Source organism: Lonchura striata, chromosome 2 (genome assembly GCF_050655825.1).
Source record: "Lonchura striata isolate lonStrDom1 chromosome 2, ASM5065582v1, whole genome shotgun sequence".
Lineage (NCBI taxonomy): Eukaryota > Metazoa > Chordata > Aves > Passeriformes > Estrildidae > Lonchura > Lonchura striata.
Genome location: NC_140704.1, coordinates 119,558,252 through 119,581,505, shown reverse-complemented (window position 1 = coordinate 119,581,505; position 23,254 = coordinate 119,558,252). Strand labels below are relative to the sequence as shown.

Here is a 23,254-nt window from a genome sequence, read left to right as displayed (position 1 = left end):
TTAATTCTTTCTGTGTAGTGACACAATTTCAAGTTTCATGAAGTGTCTATTAGAACATAAACACTTCATATTAGTGTCTATGACTGAAGCTAAAACCTCTCAGCAAGTGGATATTATTCAAATTCAAAATGTTCAGGCATATTTCAAAACTCTGATGCTGTATCTAAGTCAAAGTGGTGTCCTCGCTTGACTTTGAAATGAACACATTTGACATTTTTCAGTTTTGTGGACAGTGCAAACCCTTTGGACATGTAAAATTGCTTCTTGAAACATATGGCAGACTTAGCATTTCCTAGTCCATCATCTTGCAATTGTGGTTCATAAGAAAACTAAAGGTCATATCTGTAAGACTGACATTGCCTTAATGCCATTAGCCCAGCAATTTGTAACCAGAGAGTTCCAGGGACCCAAAGTATCTGTTACATTGCCCATGTTGTAATAAAAATGATCAGCCTAAGGAATTCAAGTCTCTTAAAAATGCAGTGGAGATAAATGAAAACATTTTACCTACTTGTAAAAAGCAATATGGAGACCATGATTAGAAAAAAAAAAATACAAAAATCAACAAAACAAGCAAACAAAACCAAAACAAAATCAAAACCCAAATATAACCCAAAACTAAAATGATAAAATTTGTCTTAGTTTCCAATTTCATATGTGAGAGCACAAACATATGAAAAAGTAATAAAATATATTAGGTCTCCCTGATCATTTATTTCCCAACTCCTAAATAAATGTGTGTATGCAGGTGTGCTCTCTCCACAATTTGTTTTCTGTAACTGCATAGCTTCACAGTGGCCAAGCTTCAGATGTAGGGGGCCACTGTATCCTGGCTCACTCCTTCCTGAAATAAGCAGCTGCTGGGGTTTAGAACATTTCTTTTGGGAATAAAATTCTTAATATCTCTTGACAAGAGTTAGTGCTGAACTGTCTCATCTCCTGGTCAGTGCTTTAACAAGTTGGCTGTCACATGCAAGGAGAGCAGCATTCCTTCTGCTGCTGGCAAAAAGGCACCTGCTTCTGAGAACAGCTTTTCCTACGTTATATCTCACCCTAGTCCATGCAGATGTTTTTGGAATTTCATAAACCAACTAAACTGTACTCAGTGAAGACATAAGAGAAAGAATAAATAAAAAGTATAGTTATGTTTGATGCATGATTTTTTTTTTTTTTTGGTAGCTATTAAAGTGCTACAAGGCATATGGCAATATTTCTCTTAAAGCAAAACCAAATCAGTCCCAGAGTGGTGACATACACATACAAGTTTTACCTTTTTGCATTAGAATTGATAAATAGAAAAACTGTAATTAAAAGCTTCCAAAGCAGGTAATTCATGCTTCCGTGATACCTCGATTATTTCTGGAATTGTTATGATGTAGTCAGAAATTTTCATAGAATTGTAAAATAAATTAAATATTAAATTAAATATTTGATATTGCAAATATGTGATGCATCAGAGTATCTGCTAAGTAAATGTGTATTTATAAAACAATTGCCTCAACTCATCATAACACAAGTCCAAACATTTTTTTGTCTAGCAAGAAAACCAATGATCTACTGCAGCTGAAAATAAAGAGCAAACTATATTTAGGTTTGTGCCATGAATTTGATTTGAGGCTAAATCATGCAACACTTTACATTCAGCAGTGCAAAAACTGAGAGATGCTCTCCCATAATTTCTGCCAAAAAGTGGAAGAAATGTCTTGATCTTGGCAGAGGCCAGATTTTGATTTGAAGAGGAACTGTGTTTGTTTTTGAAGTGAGTTAATAAAACTAGATTTCACTATTAGTCTAGTGCTTCCATTTGGGGAATTAAAACACTTGTATAAAATTAAAGTTGCATATCTTTTATCACATGTACCCAGGTTACATTCATAAAACATCAATTTTTGCTTCCATATCCTAAATGAATCTATGGCAATCCCCTGTTGATGATGACAAAATGTATATTTAGATTTGAAGATGTTCTTCTGAGCCACCTTGACTAATTATAGATGACAACCCATGGCTTACTCCTTTGTTTTTGAAACATCAAGAATGTGTCAAAAAGCTTTTTGAACTCTCTGGGGTCCCAGATGTTGTTATTGCAATAGGTGACTGGAATTAACAAAATAGAAAATGTCATTTGCTAAGATTCTCTTATGACTTAGGTAGGAATGCAGCTGCACTGCAAATATGCATGTGAGTTGTCTACTGGAGTGGATAGAGTTAAATCAAAGGGATCTCTGTTGGAGTTAGAGAGTTAAGCAGGAGGAGAAAGCAGTGCTAGAGAGAAGTCGTTCTCTCATAAACATCTTCACAGGGGTATTAATAAAATGGCTGAGCCCATGCAGGCTAGAAAAAGAGACTTTTCTCAAGGACAAACTTGGGGCTGGAAATCACCTAAAATGTCAAAAATGTTACAAACAGACAGGATTATGTGAACACAGAAAAGCTGAGAGAAGGAATAAACAATTCAAGATGCTCTTTCCACCAAAGAGACAGCAAAGAGAGCAGATGTGAACTTAAGCTTAGGTAAGCTTTGTAGGAGCTGCATAACTATGCAGCCAATTTCCTTCTATCTGCCTCTTTAATGTCACAGTACTGAAGATAACTCATTTTTAAGCTGAGTCAGGCCTGCCTAAGTTTTATCCCAGCCTGCACAGCCTGGACCATCCTGGTACCAGCTGACATAATCACTCCTGTTTCCTGAACGTAACCTTCATTGTGGTCACAGAGTCCAAAGATTGTTGAATTCCTCAGCATGGCTGAAGGACAGACACCATTCACCAGCTGTGAGCACGGCACCATCAGGGAAAGGGACAGTGCAGCAACCACAGAGGTTTATAATTCATGTAAAACCTGAATTAGGTTTAGCTATTTTCCAGGCTTTGAAATCCTCACACAGTGCATGTTCTGGTCTGTAGAGAGAGGATGCCAGACCTCCATTTCTTATTTAAAGAGAAACACCTGTTTCTCATTTAAAATAGAGCTATGTCACACCATTATGGCTTTGTAAAAAAAAAAATAATTCTGAATTTGGAATATATTGTGTTTGCCCATAAGTAAAGCTGCTTGCAGTTTGTTGTTTGCATATTGGCCATAAGGCTCACTTTGCCCTTGAGGAGGTCTCTCAGCATATATTTAAGGGACACATAAGCATTCAGTAGTACCAAGAACATTTACTGAATGTTCTGAATGTATTTACTGAGTATTTTACTACAAAGCAGAGCTTAATTGGTGTTATTAATAAAGAAGCATTTTGATATTATCTCCTCTGTAAACAACTGAAATTATATTGCTCCAGCTGAAAGGCTTTAATCGTTAATTTTCTGAAATCAATAGAACAAGAAAAAAATCCTTTTTTCCTCTTTGTCCCAAAGAAACCAGAAATAGAACATCTCTGGTTTCTTTGGGAAATACTGACTTTTTAGTTTCACATTGCAAGAAGCAATATTAGTTGAGCACTGCATACTAGAGTGAAATTATTGTAAAAATCTATTTAATTCCCACGTATTATTCTATGCCAGATAAGAATTCTGAATATGAAGCATGTATAAATTTTGTAACTTGAGGATGTCTATATACATCATGTGTGACTATATCTATGCAGTCCTACTTGACAACATTTCTAACAAAAACTGCATTATCATGTTAACAATGGAAATAAGTACAGGCACTTGTAGATTCTAGGCATGCTTCTTATGGATCAGAGGTCAAAAGTAGTGATCATCAACTGGGAATGATTCTCAGCCTCTATTAGTCAGATCCTACCTGGTTTTCATGAAAAATGAAATGGACATCCAGACATTAATACTTAAGTAACAATAACAGTGTTGGGCTGTGATCCAAATTCTGTTTGAATTAATAATAGATTTTCTTTTAAATTCAATAGTCTAAGGATCAGGCCCTTAGAGTACTGCCTTGTTAAAACATGTCCTTGATTTGCTTTCAACCACACTGATGTTTATGTTTCAACAGAAATGATATTACAATCTCCAACAGTAACCAGAAGGCAGACACAATTTAGAAAGAGAATCAATACCCATGTGTAGGTTTCAAGAGCTTTTTGGTTACACAAATACATACGTGAGAGTTTTCAAATGTTTCAAAGTTTTAAAATTTTATCCAAAGATATGGAGATGTCAATATAGCGTCATCTAAGCCTTTTTTTTTTTTTTTCTACAACACAGCTAAATTAAGCTGGATAACTTTACCAAAAATAATTTCTTAACCACAGGAGTGAGTCAAATGGGATGAGGGAAATCCCAGTGTCACTTTCCTCTAAGGAACAAACACACTCCCTGAGTGTGATAAGAATGACCACTGGTGCCAGGGCTAGTCCCTTCAGAAAAGACTAGCACAAATAAGTGAGCAATGCTTACCCCTTATTCCTAGTTTAATTCTTTAATTTGGCAACAAAGCATAGGGAGTTTTGGTGCACAGTAGGGGAATAGAGGTGCATGGGATATCTCTCTTTGCACTAAAATTGGAAAGAACGTCATGAGTTTGGTGAAAATCATGTGGAAGAACTTGATTCAGCACTTTCTGAATTTTGTGCAAAAATATCCACCCTGAACTCTTTCTGTTAAGAAGAGCACTCATCTGCATAATCACACACTTCCTTGAAAATATTATACAAATAAAATAATTTTGTGGACCAAGGGTCATGCAGCACCAGTAATTTTAGTTAATATAATTATACTTGTTATCATCAGAATTACAGTAGTATTTATTTTATTCCTCCCTTTTTCCTATTTCTCTTCTACTGTCATCTTTCTGTTGGGATTTCAAAATATTCTTCTGTTTTCTCTTGTTTCAGTAAAAGAACAGATTTTTTGGGTGGAGGGAATGGGATTTGTATTGTACCTTAAGGGGCAACACTTTCTCTGTACCATTCCATTGTCTTGGCCTACCTACCTTGTCTTCACCTTCTGAATTTTTGTTTTTTTTAGTATTAGGTGATGATGTTAGAAGGAGACACAGCTCCAATCATTCTCCTAGACTGTGAAGAATGTTAAGATTTACAGTAAGGTTTCAACTTGTTCTCCAGAACAAGCATAAGCCACTCAAAGAGCATAAAGGGCTGTTATGAAAAGCTGATTTGCCGCCCTAGAGTATGTTCACTAATGTATGTGTAAAATACCACCACCTGCCATTAACTAAATGTAATATTCTGTCACCCTCTAGTGGTGGGTGTACACCACCATTCCCTAGCTAGTTGTGATGGAAGATGTTCTCACTACATGCCTAGTAGAAGACTTTCCAGCATTTAAGAATTTACTAGGCCCCGGTGTTTGGTGGCCTGCGTGTATGGATTTGTAATTTTGGTCTCCACTGCATATATCTGAATCCTAGAAATTCATTCTATATCACAATATATATTAGTGACGTATATTGTCTGTGTTGGTTTGGGGCAGATTAATTAGAGGTTTGGGGGAGCATTTTAAATTATTTGTGTGCACTTCTCCTTGGATAAGTCAAGAGAAAATTAGCTGAAATACAACCTGCAAAGTAGGGAATGTAACTGTACATTTGAAGCCCTTGTTGGACAGTCAAATCCATTCTTTCTTAATTCCAATTTTTACCCATAATAAAAGTCCTTGTCTAAGACTGTCTGATGCTGCACTGGACCAGTGCAATGCCCATTCTAGTCACCAAAAGCAGTAACTGGGCCCAAAATCATAGTGTGACCTGTGTGTCATACATGCTTCTTGTTTTATTTCATGGCAAAGTGACATCACAAAGCCGAAATACTTGACATCACCTATTTTATTAACTCCAGCAATACTTATAAAATCTGTGTTTCTGACCCAGCTGCAGGGAAAATGCTGAAAGTGCAGTATGCTGGAGAATGGCATTTTTTAATGGATTCATTTATCAGGATTCCAGTAACTGATAATATTGGTATGTTTTACACTGATTTTGGACAATTTGGTTTCTGATCACATATCACATATCACATCACATATGACTTATAGCATCCTAAGTTGCAGCAAAATACTTGGTCTTAAACTGAGGTTTTGTGCTTTTTACTGGATCAAGAGGTGGTGAAACATGGAAAGCTGATTCATAGCTTAAGACAACTGAAACTGTCCCTTTTGATCACTTTGCAGAGCTCTTCTCAGAGGTGTAATAAGTGTTACATTAATCTCTGACCACAGACTCTGCAATTCCTCTTAACATAATTCAGCATTTAAAATATCAAATTATACTATCTATATGTCTGTAATTTTATCAGTGTTAGCCATGCATCCACCACTTATGTGTGAACTCAGAGTTGTCCAGTAATTAATTGGTTCCCTGTATCTTTGTTAAAGGGGTGTATGTCATCGTCTTTGTAGTTAATAGAAGTGTATAGAAATAGAAGTGTATATCAGTATGTCAGCAAAGGCTTTTTGCAGCACTCACCTCACCAGGAGGATTAGTTTAGCCAATCTGCCCTTACACACTTCAGGAGCAATTATCCCTGCTTGGACCATGAGGGGACTATGCTCTCAATAAAACTTCCAAGTCTCTCAAGAAAGAACACAGCCTGCACCTCCTGTAATGTGTAATAAGCATGGGACACCCAAGAGGAGTCTCCTGACTATGCTGCTAATTAACAAACCTTCTGAATTGCTCAAATTTCAGCAAACCTGCCAGTCATTGCTTCTACACTCAGGAGTGTTCTAGAAATGCAACTGGGAAGAGGGGGACGAAATTCTTCCCATGTTTTCATAAACATTAATTCAGTGTTTAAAAAATAATATCCAAATAATGACAGATTTTTCAGCTACTTTCTGGCTTTTATATCTGCATCTGAATCCTGCAAATGTGAACATAATATATATTGCACATGTGTACACCCTCATGCAAGCAGAGCTAGGCAGATCCACAGAGACAGAGATTTGCATTAATTTTTTCATATTCATTTAATTTTCCTTCATTTACTGGAGAAAACAAGGGGTTTTTTGCTAATGGAACTGCAGTCACACATAGGGAAAAGGAAGTTATCATTCTCATCTTCATCATTGCATATAATGAAGCAATTTCAGTAACGCTCATGTCAACAGATTGTTGGTGATGGTGCATCCTTCAGAAGGAATACAAATAGACTTCACTGACCCTGGAGTGCTGAGAGTAACATGAAACTTACTCTGACTTGTAAACTGAGCAAACATGACACAGAGATCACAGAATAAGAGCGTGTATTCATCTTTCTGCCTTGTTTTGACAAAGTGACTTTCTCCAGAGGGACAGTTATGCCATTTTTTTTCCAGCATGTTTCACCTTTCACTGACTATTAATCCCAGTATGTCTTAATTTCAAATTATAATTCCCACCTATAAGCAGATGTGAGTTAATTCTTAATTTTTTTTCATCATTTGTTCGAGCACACAGTTAGCACTCCAGATACCTAAGAAAATAAAGGTATGAAAACTATTGAGCAAATTATAAATATTAGAGCAAATTTATTATTAAAATTCATATTCATTAATGGATAAGTTTTATTATTAGTAACTTTAGGAGATCTGGCCAGACCATAATATTTCTGAAAACTGCAGTTTCTCATATTCTATGTTGTATTTTAGCTTTAGACTAAAGATAACTTCCCTATATCGGGTGCAGGCTAACATTTATATGGCTATAGGTTTTAAACAGAATTTTCAGACCCTTATGAATTCAATTAATAAAGCATGTTTCGCTAAAAGAGAAATTATTCAGAGTATTCCTATTTGTCTTAATGCATGGCCTAAATAGTATGTTTGATGGCATGGATAGCATTCCAACACAAAATATATCAAAGTAAAGGCATTGTCACAGCAGCTAGTGTATTTGTTCCATGCAGCGGAACAGCTGAGGATGGGGTTTAGCCTCTTCATCACGTTAACTAACTGATAAATAACTATGAGCAATACCAATGTATATGGTAAAAGGACATGGAAAATCTTATCCATGCTTTGCAGATGGGAAAATAAGACATGTCAAAACTCACTACAGAGTTTTGCTGTAACCCACACTCCTAGTTTTCCTTTCAACTAGGCCATGAAATCTGAGGACAATAATAGTGGCTGCTTATGTGAAAACATGTGTCAGGCTTCATTGCCTTGGTTGTGTAAGTTATTAGATCAGTGATGGCAGTTCCAAGTTTGGAAAAAGAAAATGCCAGGCTAGACCAGGAAATGAAGGACCTAATTTACTTTTTTTTTACAATGTTGAAGGCAAAAGTGTAAGATGAAAGGGATTAATTATTTTTCTAGAGTAATAACCAAACTCCATTTCAAGGAAATGGATAAATGTTGGCCTACGGTGTGTCTCTTAAACAGACTTCAGGGGGTAGAACAGCCGTATTTGGTAGCTTCTAAGTATTTTCTGATATTTCTTTTCCCCAACAGAGCTACAGCGAACCTGTTGATGTTAAAGCCTCCCCACAACCTCAGATGATGAATTCAAAGCAGTCAGTGTTTCACGGGCCTGCCCAGGCTCACTCTGCACTGTACCTCAGTTCCCACTACCACCAACAACCAGGAATGAATCCTCACATCACCGCCATGCATGCCAATATCCCCAGGAACATAGCACCCAAGCCCAACAACCAAATGCCAGTGACTGTTTCCATAGCAAACATGGCTGTGTCCCCTCCTCCACCGCTTCAGATTAGTCCTCCTCTGCACCAGCATCTCAACATCCAGCAGCACCAGCCGATCCCAATGCAGCAGTCCATTGGAAACCAGCTACCAATGCAGGTCCAGTCTGCTTTACACTCGCCTACAATGCAGCAAGTAAGTTGGAGCTTTTCAGTTCTCTGGGAAATTATTTTATTTTTGGGGAGGGGAGTCATCCAGAAGTTGTCATAGTGAGATTTAGATTAGCTTTAATTTTGCAGGTTCCAAAACCGTAGTAGTATAGGCTTATTCTTTCAAGGGCAAGAACAAATGAACTACATGATGGAAAACTGCAGTAGAAGTGTTTGTTCTAGCGAAAATGTCCATCACTGTCCACAGATCCTCTACAAATCTGTGACTACCCTGAAACAGTGAAATGCAAAGCTTTCAGAAGCCACACTTCACAAACAAAAGGCAGGCATGTCTAGAAAAAATATGATTGTAGCTTATGCACTTATCCTTGTGCTGACTGTGATGTGGAACGGTCAGAGGAAACATAAAACAACCCAGGTTGCACTGAACATGCTAGATTAAGTGAACATGAGTGTGTTAGATTACTCCACATTCATAACTTCATTTTGCTAAATAGATATACCTCCTTTTTACTGGAAATAAATGGGCTGTGTCCATCATTCCAATATGTGTTTTTTTGTTTGTTTTTTTTACTTTCTCTGAGTGTTTTAGATAGTTGATTCTTGAAATATTTCCTACGAGTTCTGAGTTAATGCAGAGCATCCATGGTATTGTGCCTTCCAGGCTTACAGAGGAATATAAAGAGAGAAGATAAACTGTTGATTGCATGAGAGAAAATTTTATTTTGTATTGTATGAGATCTGACTATCAAGAATAATATCTTGCTTTGCAAAGTAGCATTAAAATGAAAAATTTTTGAATGAAATTGCAAGAATCTACAAAATTTGTATACACAAAACTTGGCGGTACTGGATGATAATACACAGTCATAAACATGCTCCATGTTTTATATTTTTCTAAAAATTCACTTTTGCTAACAAGGCATTGGCATTTCCTTTCCAAGCCAGAAACATTTCATCTCAAGGTTGGTCTTTAAAGTTGGGAATACTTGAACACAAACCATAGCTTCTTGCTGGGAGAACAATTTAACAGGGGAAGAAATTTTCCAAAGCAGAAAAAACCCCAAAAGTGTTGAAAGCACTTTGGACTGATAAACTTAGTTGTTCAGGAGTTAAATCAAGATATGCTCAGGATGATTTGGATTTATTCAGAGATTTTGATCTTAGTCTCAGGAGTAATTTGGAGTAATCAAGAAAGAAAACTTGTAAAATGTTCACAACTTCTTCCTAGTTCAGTAAATTTTTCCCTGCCAGAGAAAACAGACTCAACAGACTTATGACCACACATATGTGGAGTCATGTATTCAAGGAAGTTTTCTTGCAGTTAGTGTGAGTGTTCCAGGAGAGCCATGCTCAAGTCTCAGACAAACTCAGGAGCTGACCCCAAGCCTGGGCAGCTGGAATTAGCTAGAGGAAGTCCTAGGCAAGTGAGCCAGGAAGAGAGAGTCTTAGTCTGGAGAGCCTAAGCCCAGAGGAATCCTGGGCTTAGGATCCTGAATCTGAAGGCTCAGAGCAGTGAGACACAAAGCAATGCTCTGGTTCATTTACCAAACATGAGAAATTACATCTGTGACGGCCACCTGTTGAGATCCTAGAGCTATATTTCAACAAGGTTTTATTGCACAGTGATTTGGTCTTCCAAGTTCAGATTGTTTGCCAGCTTCAGTGTCACTTGTATTTCAGTTGTCCAATGCAAAATTCCTTATGTCTTTTCAGAATTGTTAGGCATAATTTACTGAATAGATTTGAAAATCTGTCTGTATTTAGTGAATTAATACTACAGTTGGGGCTAGCAAAAGATGTAATGCAGACATTAGATACTTACATATTTATACATAAACCATCATTTTTGTATGAATGAACACTTAGGCATTACTCTAAACTCTCTGCCAAAGAAAAGGTAATGTAGTATGAATCTGCTAATGTTTTATTTTGTCAAGTTGCAAGCTTGAAGCATAAGGCATGTGCATCCATTATTTGAAACTACTTTCAGTCATCTGTGATGTATATGGCGCACAGATTACTTGTTTCTAGCTTAAGAAAAAATACAGGACACTTGGTTGTAGAAAACAGATCTCTAGAAGTCAGATCTTTATCATGATGAGTCTTTTTTTAACTAAGGACAATTATAGTTATGTAAAAATGCTGTACCTCTGTGTTCCTGTTAAACTCACAAAATTTTAGGTCAAATGCTTTCTCATATTCCTTAGCAGAAATGCTGGTCCTTTTAATTAAGATACTGTGGTGAGATATTTCTGTTTCACTCAAGGTGCTTGTTGAAATGCTTCACTACCAAGCTTCACCTACATGTCTCTTTAATTACTGTGTAATATCTACAAGCCAATTTATATTTCTTGCACTCCTGCTTTTGTTTTACAGTCTGGAAAACCTATGTCATTTCACTTTGGAATATTTGTTTGGGGTTTTTTTAACACACAACAGCTTATAGAGCTTGTGAATTGAATTTAAATATAGCAAAATGTAAATTACATTATAGGGTTAGAGGTGTACTAACAATACCATGATTTGCCATGACAGAACAGAACAGTGGTATCCTGCTCAGTTTCCTAGGTATGACCCTTTTTAGTCAAGAAATGATAGAAAACAAAACACCAGGATTTCATACTGTGTTAGAACATAGAAGACTGGTTGGTTACCAGGAGGCAAATTGCAAAAAGTCAAGAGACTACAACCTAAAAGTAAGGGCCTTTCTGACTCAGTTGTCAAAGTACTCTGCTCTCCCTTCTGGCTCAAATAGAGCAAACACTCTATTGTTTGATCACAGAGCTTGTTAAAGAGGAAAAGATGTAGTGGGAGAAAAATGGAGCTCTCCCAGCAGCTCAGAATCAACAGCAGGAAGGAGAAAGAGGAGGCACGACGCTGTGTGTCTGGCCTGTGGTGAGGAGGGAAGGGGAGGTCTGGATGTGATGTTCAGTCCCAAACAGCACTGTGTAGAGCACCCTCATGAATAATAAGCCAAGAATAATGGAAGAATATGAATTCTGAGAAAGCAGAGGAATAGTTGCTTTTAAACCAACTTTTTCACTTCCTCTATCAAGTTGTTTTATTTCCTCCATGCTTAGGTATGGCCACCATAAACCTTTCCAAAGACTCCATGAAGGCAGCAAGAACAGAAGCTAGTTAACATACCACTCCCTAGGGAGTGACTTGCAACAGGAGTAATTTTCCTCTTTGGAAGCCTCAGCACTATTCATACTAAATAGACTAATACACTATAAGAAAAAAAAGAGGCAAATTTCGCCATGTCACACAGCAGCATGGATCTTAATAGGCAAGAGAAGAGTAAGTCTGCCAACAGCTTCCCAGCAGAGCAGTATTTTGCTGCAGGTGTTGGCTCACCTGGCTGGGTACCTTCATTGCAGACTGTGCTGGAGGCATGTTAAAAGTAGAAATCATCAGTTGTGGAATTGTGGGTTCTCGGTTTTTTTTTTTTTTCCTTTATATTTCTTTTTTGTCCTTTTTTGTCCTTTTTTTTTTGTTGGTTTTTTTTTCCAAACATCCCTCTTTAAAGTAGTTCATGGCTCACTAGTGTGACACTCAACAGTAGCAGGCTCTATGAATCCCTCCTCTCAACATATCCCCCACTTAAACTCTGGATCTGTGACATTTGGTCAGTCATTTTCTCCAGGAAAAGCTTTATATCACACATCTTGTAGAATGTCTGAAGAACTGCCAATTCCAAGAAAAACCTCAAAGAGATCCAGATTTCAGTCCTGGCAGGCAGAAACACAGTTCTCCAAGAAACATTGCGTGTGAAATTCAGAAACTCCTCTATGCAAACTTTGAGGAGGGACTGAAAAGAAGTGCTGACCTGGGGAGAGAGTTCTGCTCCCACTGCTTCCAGGACAATGAGCTGATTTTCATCAGCTCTATGGGGAATAACATGTCCTTCTCCATATCCAGCACTCCTTGCCTGCACGTGTGCAGCTGCCAAATCAAGAGTGACTGCCAGCTGGAGAAGGGCAGTCTCCTTTGGGAATCCACAAAAACTACAGAACATCAAAAAAATTAGAAGTGTTGGTAGCCAAAAGTCCTCAGTGACTGCACAATTTCTGTTTTTTTTAAAATCAATTAATTCTGTGGAGTATGCAGCTGATGCAATGCATCCAAAGTGTTCTGAAATGCAATGAAAAAATTTTGGTATTAGCATTTTGGTCACATGCCTAGCATTAGTAATTATTTTTTAATTTCTTTTAAACAATCTTCTCTGAATTATCTAAATTGTAACTTATTGGAAGTAAATTATTTTGTCTTTTTCCTCTTCTGTTCCAACAATTAATGAATACATTTTTAAAGGGTCACTACTGTAGATCTTTGGGGTATTTGTTTACAGTGATAATCAATTAAACTATTAAAAAAAACAAACATTCATTCTATTCTCATACTTAAATTAAAATTAAATCCTGATTTTTATTTTCTTTAACTTGTAATTCAGAAATTCATTATATTTTTCTTAAATATCATTAACAGGAACTGTATTAAAGTTTTCCTTTGAAAAGTCAAAATCGAAGTTTTTATTTTATCCTCCTTTGACGCATAGGTAGACTCACAGTAGAGTGATTTTTCTTTCATTAAATGTTCATGTGAGCAGCTTATCACTGTATAATTTTATGACTGATACAGAGTTGTTTCTCTCCAGTCTGTTTCTTAGGTTTGACATGATGTTTAATTTTTACTCGGTTGGCCTTAGATGATCTGATTATTAACCCTTGTCATTCAAATCAGCACAATTTCTCCAAATTTCAGGCTGAAAGAGCAACTAAAGCTGCAGCCTGTTTTCACTTGCAAAGTCATTCTTTCCTTCCTCTACTCACACAGTCATTTGTGCCTCTTTCTGAGCATACATCTCTATCCAGCCTGTTCACTGTGCTCTTTGGTGTGAAGAGTGATGAGACTGAGAATTCACTCCCTCCTTAATACACCCAGATCTTGTTAAGGAGCCCTTTTAAGCAGCCCAACTGGAAGCATCACCTTTCCTGCTCAAAATCCTTCCCCCACGCATTGCATGGGATGGCGAATCCCATGTCCAACTCTGTCATTTCAGTTCACAGGTAGAGGAAGCAAAACTAGATTCTTCATGCCTAGTAGCCATGGCTGCAAGTACCTATGCATAATGAAGCACCAGAAGATTAATGTATGTCAATTTTTTTTTTAATAATAACTCATTTCAGTCTACTTTTATGTAGAAAAATTCTACCTAAAAATTCTACCTAAAAGTAAAAATAAAAATTTCTACTTTTAGAAAATAAATGTATACAGCAAGATGATTGCATAGCCTGCCAAAAATAATAACCTCATTTTTTCTGGTATATATTTTATATACAGCAAACTCAGGAACCTGCTGTATTTGTCCAGATTTCTTCTTCTTTTTTGTTAAGCTTTGTCTTCGAATGAGGTCAAGAGAAAAAAAAAATCATTAATATCTGTCAACTTCCTTTATAACCTTAAGGAAAAATCTTTGTATGATATCACACAGACAGATTTTCAATTTCCTTGTGTAATAAACAGATGCTTTAGGATTTGGATGTAATTTAAAGGTTTAAAATATCACATTGAGATTGATGAATAAATCAGTTGTGAAGACAAAAACATTGATGCCTGTTGAAAATACCTCTCCAGACAGGCAGGAAATGAAATTAGTTCCTAGTAAAGTGTGGAGATGAGGATCACTCTTTAGTTCTGCTGCAGGCTTTTTAGGACTTGCTACAGTGGCACAACGAAAATGCTAGGGCTACAGAAATCTAATTAAAGAGCAAATGTCCCTCCTGACATCAAATTAATCTTTATCAAGTTCCCTATTTTTATTTCAATCTGGAACAAGAAAATTAAATTTAAAATTCTAGGCATGTTGCAAAACAGTTGGTGATTTTCTCTTGAGCATTACAATGCAAAAACATTCAGCATTGTTTAATTAGACCTCGAAGCACTCATTTTCTGAGCACTTTTTATTTCATCATTGTTTGTTAAGGGCTTACATAAATAATACCCAAATATTTACCACAAGCCTTGTACAAGGCTGTTTCCCTCTGTTGTACAGATCTTTATTTTCAGAGCTTTTTCTGTTGATGAAAAAGCTGAATTTTTGCTTGTATCTTAAACAGTACCATACTTTATCAGTCCTTCATACTGAATTGAGGTTGCTTAAATGACTTTACTTTAGCAAGCATACTTTCCATCACCCACAGTGAAAGTATTCTCGTATCCCTCAAACCCCAGAGGGACCATTGAGACCCTTCTGGGACTGGAGCCTGGCTCAGATGCCCCTGAACCAGGTTAGCATTATCACCTGAGTGTGCCCTAAGAAACAGACCCCAGTCCCAGGCAGCCATAAACCAAATAGACTTGTCAGGTACAAGATGAAAACATTATTTTGCAGGTAGGAGAATTAAATATGGCTCTGCAACCCCAACCTTAACATTAGAGGTACCAGTTCAGTCCAAGCACACATGCACATGGGTTTTGCTGGAAGAGAGCCAAACCAATTTGGCTGTGGTCACACAGAAAACCTGAAAAAAATATGAGAATGCATCCTCACCTAGTTCTTGAGTTAAAACCTAGAACTGTTTTCTGACACATAAGCTATTTATTTATCCTAAGTCCAAAAGAAATGGAACGGATAGTGTACTGGTGGTCTTTTCCTCGGATTTGGAGGAACTGTCTCCTTGCTTCCTTGCTGCATGACTTTTGTCCAGAGAATTTGTGGATGCTCCCTCTCCCTGGAAGTGTTCAAGGCTAGGTTGGATGGAGCTATGAGCAACTGGTTTAGTGGAAGGTGTCTCTGCCCACCAGATGATTTTAAGGTCCCTTCCAACCCAAACCATTCTGTGACTTTACAAGTACTTGAGTCTCTGTGCCTGCTCACTTGCATGCTTTGATACTGGCTACTGTCCCTATATAGTGTTTTTCTTTTATATATGATAAATCAGGGGATTTGCTACCAAACTTAAATCTGAGTACCTGGGGGTGGGATCTGTTTCTATGGTTGGTTTCCTCTTACAGCTAAATTAAAAAGGCCTTATGGTTGATGTTTTGTATAAAAATTATGTCAATGGTATACAAACTCAAATTTTCTGCCTTCTAATTACACAAAACTCCAATTAAAGTCATTGGGAAATCTGCTTAGTTAATGTTTCCTTTGGATCTGTTGCAGGTATGGGGGTTGTCTCTGCAGCTTGCTGAACATGTTTAGAGCCTGGTGAAAAGGCAGTGTACAGAGCATGGGGGTTACCATTCCCATGGGTGTAAAACCAACCAAGGGAAAGCTTTATTTAATCTCTTTATTGGGGCAGTATATAAATAACATGGCAACGAGTTGCAGAATTCAGCTGTGAACTTGCTCACTACGAATAGTCTGTTTCTTGGAGTCAACAGGGATAAAGTGAGGTTTCCAAGAGTGTTTAAGGTACTGAAGTGTTACTCAGGGTATTCTCCATACGGAAAAAATTAAGAAATAAAGTTGCAGTCATTTAATGCCTAGACTAAAACCTGTGATCAGGGTGAGTGGAGTGAGGTGGCAGTGTGCATGAGAGGTGGGGCAAAACACCTGCAGGACCTCAGGGAACTGCAAGGAAGAGAGATGAGAAGAAGGTTTGAATAAAGGTAATTTCTGTGGATGAAGGGGGACAAGTGAAAGCTGAAAATACACATTTATCTTGACAAAAGGTAGCATGGCTGCCTTCTTAAACACGCAGAAAAAAAATCTGTCCACAAAATTCCTGTCCTAATTAAGGCTGCATAAGAAAAGCAATCATACACAATGCACTAACAATGAATTAACCAAAAACTTTGAGAGTTACTTCTATCTATTCTGTATATGGTCTTTGGCTGGAAGGAGTGGGTTTCCAAACTAGGCATCCATTTCTGATTTAGTAGCTATTGATCCAGATAACTTCAGTGGGAATTGTATGCCCTTGCCCCAGAAGGAGTTTGGTCTGGATTTTTTTCAGTAGACATCGATTGCTTTCATCCAACGTTCCCACGATTTTACTCAGTATAGATAGCTCTTCCTACTTTACAGGAACACAACATACAGGGTGAACCAGATACACTAGCCTTGAAATTTCAATTGTTCTCCTGGGTTTGAAACACAATATTTAAACATCAGAATATATCAAAAGAGCTAAAAATTATTATGGCTTTTCATATGATAGAAAATTCAGGGAGCAGGTTAGATGTCTCTTTGTAACTTCCACTTTTTTTTCTCACCTCCTTGGTTTCAAAAGCAAGTTATTCTGTGCTACTTTTACTACATTAGTCCAACAACTGTTAAAAAGCTTTGGTTGAATTTCCGTTTAGTTGAGAGAGAAGTGCAAATAAAAGAAGCAGCAGATGGTCCCTTTGTGACTGAATGAAGAAAAAGGGTTTTGAGAACAATACGTGAATAGGTGTAGTCTAATAAAACAGTCAGCCACCTGCTGCCTACATCCTTCAAAAAGATTCTGTTGCATATTCTGGGAATTAGTGACTAGTGTGTATGCTTACGTTTAATCTAAATGGAAGCTCTAAGGAACAAACAGACTTTTTTGTCCCAGTGCTGATTGAGTTGTTCTCTTGGTTTTGAATTGTTTCTGCTCTGTCTCCTTTAGTTCCATCCTGTGACTGTGTTACAGTGAACAACACTTTGGCATTGTTTCATTTCTCAAACCAAAGAATGATTTTAAAACTTAGGGAGCATCTACACATTTTTGCCTATTTTAGGTTTTATAATCAAAATCACACCTGGAAAAGAAGTATTCTCTAGCATTGCACAGTACAGTCTGCATTTTTACTTTTCTTAATGCACCCAACCTGTTACTCTTTTTCCATACTTTGTAATGCACTTGTTTTCTCCTCTAGGGATTTACTCTTCAGCCTGATTATCAAAATATCATCAATCCAACATCAACAGCTGCACAAGTTGTTACCCAAGCAATGGAGTACGTTCGTTCAGGGTGCAGAAATCCTCCAGCACAGACTGTGGACTGGAATAATGACTACTGCAGTAATGGGTAAGCAGCCAGTGAATGCCACCTTGTGTTGAGCAACATTCATGACACAAGTATATGATTGATAATTTGGGAACAGCATTGTTGCCCATTTCCTTACAGTGTTTCTGAAGTGTATGTGTGATGGCCCTGTACTTATTCAGCAGTTAGTCTGTTGTGGGAGAATAATTGTTCAATGCATGTATTTATTAGACATTGTTGTCACCTTATCACAGCACATACATTTTCTAGGTCTTAGAGAGCTTGCATTCCACAGAAGATCAGAACTGAAATCTTAGGGAGAAAGAGTAAGAACGAAATTTTAAGATCACTATGTCTCAATGAGAGGCAAATGACATGAACTATTTTCTAGTCTGGGTCATGAAAATAACTAGCTTGGGTCATAAAAAACCACATCAGTGAGAAGCAGGACTGATACACAGGATACAAGATACATGGAAGAGAATGGCATGAAGACCACATGATTGTAATCAGAAACAAAACACCATACCTGTAGGAGCCCTATGTCCTCAATATAAGGTTAAGTAACCCCTTCGAACCTTCAACTTCTGGCAGCATGGTTTTTGTGGAGCCATGTTACTGTGCCAGGAACTTCCTGGAAACAGTTAAGACTGAACAGAAGGTATTATTTCTGTTTTAAATTATCGATATTGTGCCCTGTGAACATGCCCACCAGCCTGACCTCCCCTTGACTTAGTCTGAATCCCCAAGGCAGTGGCAGATAAAAGCACTTGGTTGCTCCCAAAGTGCCAAATCTAGCCCAGACAAATGAACAGATAGCAGAACTAAAGACCAGATTCATCCATTACATTTACTTAAACCTAGAATTGCACTTGCCTTATTGTTTTAAAGTGTTTCTGGAACTCAAACTAGAACTGAATAAAATTTCTTTTCTGGCTACTAGTTCAGAATAACTCCTTTGCTGCACTCTGCTGACACCGAGGCAGATTTTAACTAGCCTGAACAGCAGCATCACTCTTTCCCATACCTATCACTGCTGCCCCATGACTTGCCCTCTTTTCAGCAGAACAGTTTCACTTCTGTGCTCTACCACCGTGCTTTGGCATGTGCTACAGGCCTTGTTGAAGTCTATGCAGCCCACAGACTTTTACAACCACTTACACTGAGGTCTGAATAGACTGTCCTCTGTCAAATGAGCCACAGCCACCTGTGGATTTGATTCCTGGTCTCTTCTGGAACAAAGCAGTGTGCCATTGTTCCCAGAAGTGCTCTCCAGATGTGCAGTGGGTATAGCATTCCATGCCCAGCATCTTTCTCTGGGCAGATATGCCTGTAGATAGCCCACTCTGTGTAGAGTGGGCTATATTTTCAAAGTATGGAAATCCATGTGCATGACCTTAAACTACCTTTGCTAAGCTTCTGCTGTCCCCTTGCAGTGCTTACCTGAACCTGCCAATCCAACATGTTTTGGCTATATCTGTCCTAGTAAATCAAATATGCCAGAGGCTCAGTAAGTGGCTGACACCCATGTTCATGCAACGAAGCTCTCCTGCCTCTAAGGAAAAGTGGCTGCTTCTTAAGGGCACTTATGGAGCATCATTCCAAGGCCTGTGCTAAATCCGGAGCTCCAAGCAGTTTTTGATAGTCAGTGGTACCAACCCACTACTGCAGGTTACCCCAAACCAGTGCTCAAACCCATGTCCCTGTCCTATGCAGTTTTCAAGACAGATGTGGTCTCCAGGTTGCTATAAGTCACTTTGACTTTTTCTTATGATTACCATGGCAATGCAGCTGTACTTCAGTGATATGCTTGGAATTAATGACATGCAGTGGGGTTGTGTGGCTGATCTTTTTTTTTTTTTTTCCTTGAAGAATAGAACTAAAAATTTTTCAAATATTAAAAAAAAAGTCACATTTGTTCTTTTTGTCTTTGAACAGGGGCATGCAGAGGGACAAAGCACTCTACCTTACCTGAAAATCTGAAACACCTCTCCTTTCCTTTCACTGAGGAATGCAGGGAAGTCTTTTCATCATGGATTGCTTTATGCAGTCAGGGCAGTTCTGCATTTTATTAGAAAATACAAGTTGCTAAGCACTTAGGACTATTTGAGCTTGTGGGTCACCCACTCTGGAAAAAATAGTCTTGCTTCTTTACTTTTCTTTGTTTTTTTTCCCCATTTTTTCTCTTTTTTCCTTCTCCTTTCCACCCCTTCCCTGAGATCCTATAACGGACATTGCTTTTCTTCTTCCCTGAAGGAAACTTGGACCATTCAGATTTTATGTTGGTTTTTGCTGTGAAGTGCTGCGGTAGTTAACTGCCTTAGCAACTGTAGATGTCTCGGATAAAAGTCCTGGATTTTCCATTGGTTTTTCATAATGGGTGTTTATATGAAACTACTAAAGACTTTTTAAATGGCTTGATGTAGCAGTCATAGCAAGTTTGTAAATAGCATCTATGTTACACTCTCCTAGAGTATAAAATGTGAATGTTTTTGTAGCTAATTGTAATTGAAACTGGCTCATTCCAGTTTATTGATTTCACAATAAGGGTAAAATTGGCAAACATTCATATTTTTACTTCATTTTTAAACAACTGACTGATAGTCTATATTTTCAAAGTATTTGGAGAAAAAAAGTAAAGTAGTCCCAAATTATATTAATTAAAAATATTGGCTTTGTCTCATGAAATAAATGCAAAAAACTTAGGAGAAAAAACTAATGTTGATAAAGAGCAAACACATTTATTTTGTACTGCCTAAAAAAATGCTTTTTTTTTAAAGAAAATCACTTTATGTGTACTGGTTAGTAAACGTCATTTAAGTCCTTTTATGTATAAAACTGCCAAATGCTTACCTGATATTTTATTAGATGCAGAAACAGATTGGAGACAGCTAAATTATAACCTCTACATATGGCTATGTATTATTGTTTCTTCATACTGTGTCTGTATTTAATCTTTTTTATGGAACCTGTTGCGCCTATTTATGAAATAATAAATATAGGTGTTTGTAAGTAAATTTGTTAGCATTTTAAAGAGGTTTCTTTGACGCTTTAACTTTTGCTGGCACAAATTGTTCACAACTGATGATGTGAATACTTTATTTAGTTTTTACAGTGACAAATATAACAACAAACCTGCTTTAATGGCAGAAAATGAAGGTAACCAAGAACTATTTCTCTATTTCTTTGGTTGTTATGGAAAATAAAGAAAGGTATTTTAAGTACTCCCTTTTTAAAGCATTGTAGCAGGAAGCTGCCCAAAACTAAGATTTGAACCAACAGAACTAACTGAATAAAACTGCATAACACTGCTTCTTGAAACTTCATCATGTTTTGTTAATTTGTCAAGTGGAATAAACATATTACCAAAAAAAAAATATTACCAAATATGCTTCAGCCATTTTATTATATATGCAAAATCCTACAGAATTTTAGGGAGTATATCAGAAATAAACCCTAAAATGAAAGGTAAGTTCAAGAGCCACAGGGAAAGGGATAAAAATATCCAAAATAAGGTATTTTGTCAATGTTTGGGATCAGGGATAGGTCTGAAAATATATTTCTGGATTATTTTGTCCCAGATGCCTGTCCCATTAATGGACACTACCACTGATTTGTATTTTCTGTGTGAAATAAAGGAAACAATTCAGATAGAATACACATTTGGCAATGCCATTGGTTTTTCTTTATAAAACAAAACAGAAACAAAGGCGTGCTTGCTTCTGAATGATTTCAGGCAATGTACAATTGGAATCACTTGGCATGTAATAACTAATAAATAATGCAGATCAGATGTGATTACTCAAATAACTGTAGCTGAGAGCTCTAATTTTCCTGTCTTGAAACTCTATGAGAACTTGTTATTAAATTCACAGTTTATTGTTAGTCTGTTTAGTACTTTAGAAATATACCAGCACTACTAATTACCCAATGTCTTCTATTTATTATATTACAGTAAACTACATTTTCCACTCATATTAATTCTAAAGAGAAAAGATAATTGCTAGGAATGAGAAAAATCAACTTTGATTTTGACAGGCAGTTTTCTTTTTTCTTTTATGGAAAAGAACTGTGTTATCTTCATTTCTTTTAGAGCAGGTGCACAGTCACACAAAGTTGTTAATTTCGGTATCCAAGCAGAGTTCAAAATACAAGAAAACTTTAATGTAAATAAAAAAATACATCATGAATAAAATACTTATTCTGTATGAACCTCTGGCTAGTTGGTGTCTCTGTCAGCATGGGAACCTGTGGTGTGTTTGCTGTCCAGCACTTCACCCATCCAGTGCTCTGAGTGTGGTTCTGTGTCCAGTCTCTGCTCATATGAGACAACTGTGCTGGAAGAACAGCAGTTTTTGTCCATGGGTGAAATTAAACCATTTTTTCCCAAAAGAAAGATCCAACTTCAATCCATAGATGTCAATTCTTCGTGTCTGACGAGAAAATAAATGGTTGCCAGCCGTGGGCAGTCTGCTGTTTGTTTTCAGCTGTGTATTGACAGATATAAATTGCCAATCAATGGTTGGGATCCTTCTGTAAGCAGGTGAAACTCCACTGGAACTGAAGGGAAGATGTGCCCCATACTTCACTGCAGCACTGTGCCTTAGGCACCACAGTAACACAGACAGTCAGTCTCTAGTTCTAAGTCACCATCTGGCCTAACCATGATAATGAGAAAGAGCACAGGAACTAAACAACCTGCACATGGAAGCAACACAGAAACAACAAAAAAACATAATAAAAACATCTGTCAGAGTGATAGAAACCAAAGGAAATTGTCTGCCATTCATTGAAAATAATACACTTTTAAATTATTTTTAAAACATGGTGTACAGAATGCAAAGTTGGCGACATATACACACAGCACATTGTAAATCCCCTCTGCTTGCACAAGGTAAGCAGAGGTTTTAAAAAGGAAAAGCTCTTTGATTTTACTGCCACTCTCAGTGTGCCATGTTCTGGTGACAGGAGATATCCTGGTCTCTCTATCCCCAGACTCACATGTGTTCCAAGCAGAAATCTCATCCAGCTGCTGCCTCTGACCAAAGAAGCCAAATTCTAATTCAAATGGGCCTGCCATAGGATTTTCCCCTCACACTCATCCACAGGCACTAAGTAAGTAATATATTCATAGAGGGCCCCAGCCATTCACAGGGAAATGTAATGTATTCATGCCCACTTCTCTCTCTCTCACCAAATACCAGCTCCTGATTCCAGTGGCGTCTGCCAAATATTCCCTGTGAGGCTCCGCTGTAAACAGTAAACCCAACAAAAAAAAAGGAGCTCATTACTGGAAGGTAAAACACACTCTTACCACCTTCTTTAGCCTTTTGAGACATTATCCCACCCTGAACTACCATCTTCAAGTTTGTGTTTGCCTTTCTCCCCAGTCCTGTAAACATGGCAGATCCACAGAGATATGTTTCTGTAGTCTGGGGAAATGGAGTAGGTAAAAATCTGTATTTTGCACATACCCTAAGAAGTAGCTAAAGAGATGTTATGTAGCTCATACAGGAGTTACTCTTCTGGACTCCCATTGATAGGTAAGTATAGAGGCAGATATAGTTAC

General features: G+C 37.4%; 1 protein-coding gene across 6 annotated transcripts in view; it reads left to right on the top strand.

The window, feature by feature from the left end:
- The window catches only part of TOX (thymocyte selection associated high mobility group box), a 218,119-nt gene extending 196,222 nt beyond the window's left edge, over window positions 1-21,897 (top strand). For all 6 annotated transcript variants that reach the window (XM_085573843.1, XM_085573842.1, XM_021555662.3 and 3 more), the window contains 3 exons: window positions 8,358-8,744; window positions 17,576-17,727; window positions 19,624-21,897. In XM_085573843.1, the coding sequence (XP_085429969.1) occupies window positions 8,358-8,744; window positions 17,576-17,727; window positions 19,624-19,660 (576 nt within the window). In that variant the 3' untranslated portion in view covers window positions 19,661-21,897. The remainder of the gene's footprint in view (window positions 1-8,357; window positions 8,745-17,575; window positions 17,728-19,623) is intronic.
- The last annotated feature ends 1,357 nt before the right edge of the window (window positions 21,898-23,254 follow it).